The sequence below is a fragment of the Humulus lupulus genome, chromosome 8, assembly GCF_963169125.1.
Source record: "Humulus lupulus chromosome 8, drHumLupu1.1, whole genome shotgun sequence".
Classification (NCBI taxonomy): Eukaryota; Viridiplantae; Streptophyta; class Magnoliopsida; order Rosales; family Cannabaceae; genus Humulus; species Humulus lupulus.
This window is the reverse complement of record NC_084800.1, coordinates 11511292-11518956: the sequence shown is the minus strand read 5'-3', so window position 1 is coordinate 11518956 and position 7665 is coordinate 11511292. Positions and strand designations below refer to the sequence as shown.

The window sequence follows — 7665 nt, the reverse complement described above, 5'->3', positions numbered from 1 at the left end:
AAATTTAATTTGCTTATATATCTTAACTACTTAATCATTGAAAAATACTAAAAAATTTTAATTAAAAATTACATAATAGTTTTCGGTTCTCTATATATCTATTTTTCTCATTTTTATTTTAATAAAAATATCTACATATAATAATAATAATAATAATAATAATAATAATAATAATAAAATCTATCTATTTATATTTTAACTTTTTGACAAAATAAGGATCCAAATATTAACTTTTAACAATAAAATATTCAAACGGGTAATTAACGAAATTATACGTAGTTCAAATAATCTATCTTTACATTCCTATTTTTGAATTTTTGACAAAACACAAGGTCCACAAGTTAATTTAAAAAAAATTAATGGTCAAAATAGGTAAACAACTAAAATACAAGGTGAAAATTATAGTCAAGATGTTTTCACGTGTCTATATAAAAAACATGTTATACGAGTATGGTGAAAATGAATCACCATCCCACAATCTCCCAAAAAATATTTTAAAATATATATGTTTTAATAATTACAAAAAACTACGCGGAGCGCGGTTATATTTTCTAGTTAGTCATAAATAATATACTTATAATCAATTTACCATTTATATTTCACCACATAATAACATTTCACGACATTTTATTCCGCCGAAGGCAGTGTAAATACGTATATTTATATTTAAAATACGAGATACGAAACAATGGAAGTGGTCCTTACACGTTTATGCTATACACGTGGAGTTGGTGGATTGGTTGGAAATTACCAATAAAAACTGAAAAGAAAAAAAAAACTCCAAAACAGCAAATACACGATAATGCTTAGTTGGCAATCCACTAATCAACGGCCAGAATTCACTGACAGCAAGGGTTGCTGACGTGGAATATACTTGCTCCACCCTTAAAGCCTCAATCATTGGGACTCTTTGTCCAGAAATTCTCTCTCTAAAAACTCTATTTTCTCTCTCTAAATATTGATTCATATAGTCTTGAGTTGGCAGATTTTGTGTAGAGGAGAAACAAAAAAGAAATCTCTTGTTTTCGATTTGGGTTTCTTGGAAAATCATCAAACAAGAGAAAGCCAAGGATTTTCTTTACAGTAATAAAGTAATTAAAGAGATCGTTCTCTCTCAGACCCGATAAAGAACAAAAAGGGCTTGTTTGGAAAATAAGTTTATTTGAAATGGTTTTGATGTGCGAGATTTCGATTGTCACAGAAGACAAGGTTGAAGAAGGCGAGTGGGAGAAGGAGAGATAACACAGACCCATACAAAGCCAAGTTCGCAGAAAGAAGTAGACACAAAAAATAAAAAACCAAAAATAAAAGAAAAAGAAGGATTGGGGTTCATTTTTTGTTCTTCTTATTATCTGCTTCTGCTGGTAACAACTCCTCTCACATATAGCTTTTATTTTTTTTCCTATAACAAATCTTTTGAGGTTCTTCATTTTTTCTGATTTGGGTCGTTTTCAAAAATTCGATTCTTGTTTTCAGAAACGAAGAAAAGTTTCATTTTTAGATGCTTTTTCTCTTAATATCTACATAGCATAAAGAAAAAGCTAAAGCTTTGGTATTGTTCTTTGCAGGGTTATTGGCAATGTCAACAACAATAGTAAGCGATCCAATGGTGATATCAGCCCCAGAAAGCCAAGCATCGGCGGCCGCAAAACTGGTTGTTCAAACCGAAATCGAGTTCGCCAAATGCGACTGCTGTGGATTAATAGAAGAGTGTACACCAGCCTACATAGAGCGCATCCGTGAGCGATTTCATGGCCACTGGATTTGTGGACTATGCTCCGAGGCTATCAAATATGAGATTGTTAGGTCCAAGAGGCTACTTAGCACTGAAGAGGCAATGGCTAAGCACATGAACTTCTTCAAGAAATTTAAGGCCTCTGGCTCTACTCCTCCGCCTGATCCTACGGTCCACCTAATTTCGGCCATGAGACAACTTCTACGTCGGAGTTTGGATTCTCCGAGGGGTTTGAGATCAACCCCAAGCAGCCCCATGTCCAAAATCGACTCGGAAATTTGTGGTCCGGGCCTAACTAGATCGGAGAGTTGCTTTTCTACTTTGACTGGTTGATGTGGAGTTAGGGTGGTGTAGGAATAAGAATAAAAGTGATAAAAAGTTCTTTGTGGACTTGGAAATTCCATTGGAAAAAGCCCAGAAAACTTTATTGAAAAAAAACACTAGATTTCTGATCATATGTAGTTTGTACTAGTAGTGATCAATACCAAAAATCTTTTTTTTTTTATCTTGAAATATTGCTATTTTTTTGTTTCTTTCATATATTTCTCTGCTTTTGTTTAGCGTCGAGCTAAAGTTAGATTTGAAAAAAAAGGAAGGAAAGTGAAGAATTGGGTTGAAGCGATGGATCTGATCTGATCTTATCTTATCTTTGATTAGTATTATTAGCTTATACATTTATGCAAGGAGCAGCTATCTTTGGCTAATTGTAATGAGATTTTCTAAATTAGGAATAGGAGACATGTAACGGGAGCATATATTTAGCTAGAGATTTTTTAATTTTTTGTCAAATATATCTGACTAACAATGGAGCTGTCTTGTAGTTTTTTATGATAAGTTTTCAATATATCAAAAGCCTGCACTGTATTGTTTTTATATATATGGTATAATTACCAATAAGTTTAATGTTTTATATGGAATTTTAGTCAAGAGTTTTTATATTTCTTCATATAGCCCATGATAGATCGATCAAATGAGTCACTAATTGAGTGTCACACTTAATAGATTTATAGCCACGTTTGAAGGAATATGTATGGCCAAATGTGTAGCTAAAATTTCCTCCACCAATTATGCTGATCGTAGTGAAATCTGGAAATGGGAGTATTTGTCTTGACATAAAAAGAAAAAAAGGAAAAAGGATACGCTGGAGTAGACTGGAAATGATTGCTAGGATAGTAGTGCGAAACAGTGAAAAAATAATAAATAAATAAATGAAGAAGAGAGAGCGAAGAGAACAAAATGGAGTGTTTTGACTTTTGTACAAGTGAAAAAGGAAATGTATGATAATAATTATGGCTTATGCTGGAAACAACGAAGAAGTAATAAAGGAAAAAAATGACAACTAAGATAATAAGAGCATCAAAATCTGGGCTACAGTCAGAAGAGTACATAGCACTGTTACTGTGATTTAGGTGAGGATGCAGTAATAATATAATAATGACACTTAATAATCCTACATTGAATTCTGACAACATACTTGTACAAAGCACCTCTTTTTTCTGATCTGATACTAAAAAAACGAACACCAAATTAAATTTCCTTAATTTATTTATTTATCTGGCAGTGATAGAGACATATTCTCCAAGAAATCGTTGACGAGCAAAAATGAATAATAACAAGACGCGAGTCACGTACCAAACAAAAGAGCAGCTTCAGTTAGAATCTGGGGTAGATTTTGGTTTTGGTTTTAATAAACAAATACTTAAAGAGTTGTAAAGTTTTCATTGGATGGAGAGTGAAATTTTCTTGAGTCATTATTACTATAATTCACTGTTCTGTGTCCCCACCACCACTCTTTCCTCGATTCTTAGTCTTACATACATAGAAGGCTCATTCAATCTTTCGAGAAAAAAAACCTCAGCTAAGCACAGTATTACAGTACTAAAACGTCCAATGGAATAATTAATTCTAAAGAAGCGGTTTCAAAGATTGTGACCTCAATTAAATTTTTATTTGTTAGTATTTTTTATTGGTTTTGTAGGCCTATGGTCCACAAAGAGTTATAAATAAATTATAGAGAAATAAAAATAGTCAGGTCAGCAGTAACAGGAGAGAGTTCCTTTAAAGCTTAACCAATAATGTTACATTATTATATTCTATGGAGTACCGATCGAGTACTATCTATTCGGATTTAGGTTCCTAACTTAGTTTCACGTGTATGTAGTTTCACGTGAAAACTTATCATAAGGGCTAATAAGTTGTAGTATAGTAGTAGAAGTAATGGTTTTGTCTAGTAAATCTCTCTAAATTAAGCTTATCCTTCAAAATTGCCCACAAGTGGATATTGTCAACAATTAGATGAATCATGAAAATGAGACGTTAATTAACATTTGAGGTCATTTTCCTTGACGTTGGTGATATATTTTCTTGGCTGTTTAACAAGAACCACTAACACCATCTACACATTTCCACTAATTATATTATAAACGCTTTTGTTTTCATTTTCCACTTCATTATTAATTGTTAACCTAACCCCTGACTGAATCCATTTATTTCGAATTTGTCTTCTTCCAATCATGAAATCTATTATTTTATTTATAGATCAGAAGAATCACACCACAATATGTAATTGATAATTCTCATGCTTCATTTTTTTTCTTCTTTGAGAGATTCTTCAATATATTTACATTGAAATTGAACTTTTTGTGGAGGTGGATAAGTTCACATTTTATGCTTTTTCTTTCAATAATAATAGAGTTATTTCACACCATGATGTGAAACTTATTTTTATTTATATTACAGACTAATAAAGACCTTGTCTGATCAATTATGATCCATCTCTGTAGGTTATTAATGAAGTAGTCCCTACCATCCTTTGTGGGTCTTTATGGTTAGTTACACTTATTTGATGTGAAACTGTTCTTTGTTGAATTAGGCGTAATTATTGGAGTATTAGCTCGGCAAGTAGGCGTCTTGATTAATTAAGTAGCTTTACAATTTTCTTCTTCATTGTTTTATTTTATGTAACGTTTAATTAAGATTGATTAGATTAAAAAATATAAGAAAAATGGGTTGATTATTTGCAAGTACTAATTAAAAAAAAAAAAAAAACAAGTTGGATATAAAGTTATAATTTGTTTTTTCTTACCATAAATATTACATGAAGATGTGAATTGGATAAAATATATTTATTCCAAATTTTTTAACGGGATTAAGTTGTTCTTAGTAAGATTATTTAGATTGTTGAATTAACTTTTTTTTTTAATATTCTCTCCAATTGTATAATAACAACCTTAGAGTATTTGTTAGGAATAATAGTATGAATCCCTAAAGACAGGTCCTACAATATTAAATTATCACATCAGATCCACAAATGAATTAGTTGTTAAAGAAATGTTCGAGATCTTCAACGGAAATCTTTTGTTTTACTTCATCTCAATTTTCAATCAACTCGTTTAATGATAAGTACAATTTCATTGCCTTAAAATGATATTTTATTTTTTAATAAAAAAAATGATATTTTGTTTCACTGTTGTCGTGTTTGAGTAAATTGTATAGATCACGTTTAATTTGGTTTGTTATGTATTTTAACTTTACTACATTTACTTTAAATGAGTTTGTGATATTCTTTGGTACTAGTTCACTATGCTCTACATGTGAATTTCTTAGTTACTATTTGGTTTGAATATAATGGAAGATTTAACACAACACGTATCTTATTAGTAAAAAATAAAATAATAGTGTAAATTACTAATCAATTATTTTTAAAAAGTAATATTTATCAATAATTTTAAATTTCATGGTAAGATTCATTATTTAAGAAAATAAAGTAGCATTTATAAAAACTTACCCTTTTTACTGATGTTTACATTTGGGCTGGGAGTGCTGCGAGATTTGGATCGTGGGTTTCGCAAATATGATTCATGGTTTGTTAGCCAGAATATAAAAGGGAAAATTACATTAATTTAAAAAAAAAATGGTTTTATACAGAAAATGATAAAAATTACAAAATTACTGCCTTTTTCCATGTACGAAATATTTTGTTCTCCTTAGTTGATAGTCTTCTGTGCACTATACCTATAACTTTAAGTCAACATTTTGCTTTAATCAAATTAACATTTTATACATATATATATAAATATATTTATTGTCAAATTGCCTAATATTCTACATTTATTCATTTAATATTTTTTGTCAAATCATTCTTTTTATTGAAAAAAGTGAAATCAATATAAAAGTTTCAAAATTATTTCCAACTTTATTTAATATATATATTTTCGTTATACATTTACAACATTAATTAGACACATCATCTTATATTAATAAAGACAAAATTTTAAGATATGCCTTCAATTGTAAAAAATAAAATGGTTTTGTGCTTATTTGATTTGATGATGCCATGAACTTTTGTAACATATACTAACAGTAGCAAAAGAAATAGTAATAAATATTATATATTTATTAAAATCATAGCTAGTCAAATCTCAACACACAATGTTAAACAAAAATCAGAATCTAGTCCAAGTTTTAAGCTTTGTTAGAAAAATATTTTTAAAGTTAAGAAATTAGTTTTGTAAATCTTTGTAACAATCATGTTAAATAAATTTATATATTTTTTTGTAAATGTTAGTTACAAAAATAAACTTTTTGGTTATGAAATTAATATTGTAAACTGTTGTTACAAAAATGTAAAACTTATTTTAAAAAAATATTGTATTTCACCATCTGTAACCGCATTTTTCATATAAATATATATTTAATAAAGTGTTTTATAAATAATGAATATCTTAAATTTGTATTTTTAAGTTGTATAGCATAAATATGATGGTTCATGTAATTTTTTGATACAATATTATAACAATATTGAAAAGTATAATATTTTTATGTATATTTTGTTTATGATTTCTTAACTATAAAATATTTTCGTAAATGTTAGTGACAGAAATATCTTTCCTAGTTGTAAAACTAGATTTGTAAACTATTGTTACAAAAATAAAAAATTTAGTTATGTATTTGTTTGTAAGTTTTATTTAAAAAAAACAAAAAAATCTATAATTCTATAACTGATTTTGTAAATATTATTTACAAACACGTAACAGATATTTACTAGTTTGTAAACATTGATCACAAAAAATTGTATTTTACAGCTTTTATTTATGATTTTGCCATTCTATATTTATAATTTTGCCATTCCGTGTTTTTATCAAAAAATTCTGTATTTTTGTAATGCACCGTATTTTTCAGATTTTTTTTAACTTTTAGTGTATTTTTGTAGATTTTTTGGATCGTGGGTTTGGCAAACATGATTCATGGTTTGTTAGCCAGAATATAAAACGATGGTCTCAGTGTTTACTATATTCATTCTTATCACTCCTACAAATATAAGCTTTCTCTGCGCTTTTTTTTCTAGCATTAAATTAAAAACGCAGAGAAAAAGTTCAAATGATTCTGAAACACGAAGAGGGAAAAAAATAGACTTTTCTCCGCGGTTCCATAATGAAAACCGCAGAGAAAAGAGTACCTTTCTCTGTGGTTTTCTTTATGGAACCACGGACAAAAGTGGTACACTTTTATCACTTTTCTCTGCGGTTTTCTTTATGGAACCGCGGAGAAAGCCTTTACCCTACATAAAACCTTCGACTCACAACATTTACTCATTCTTCTAATTTCTTCCACTTTGGCAAACCCGAGAGGAACGGCGCAAACCCTTCTTCCCCAGCCACGGTTAGTGCTCTTTTCACATTTTTTTTAGTTTTTTTTTTTTTTTCATTTTCTTCCATATTTAGGCTACAACTCATGTAAATATACATATATATTGATTTGTTTTGAAGTTTTAGGGAAAAAATGAAGATATATTGATTGAGTATAATGTGTTTTGAATGTATGTTTATAGGGTGATTTTCAAGCTTTTTTCCAACGTTTGTGAATGATTAAAAGACATTTTTATTGTTTAAATCAGGTATTGATCACTAAAACTTAACTTTTTTTGTTTT

At 29.0% G+C, this 7665-nt stretch overlaps 1 protein-coding gene across 1 annotated transcript; it reads left to right on the top strand.

The window, feature by feature from the left end:
• Nucleotides 1-917: 917 nt before the first annotated feature.
• On the top strand, nt 918-2240 carry LOC133794557 (uncharacterized). Its single transcript, XM_062231849.1, has 2 exons — nt 918-1364; nt 1569-2240. Exon 2 carries the CDS (start codon nt 1580-1582, stop codon nt 2066-2068), a length of 489 nt encoding a protein of 162 aa, XP_062087833.1. The 5' UTR covers nt 918-1364; nt 1569-1579; the 3' UTR covers nt 2069-2240.
• Nucleotides 2241-7665: the final 5425 nt, after the last annotated feature.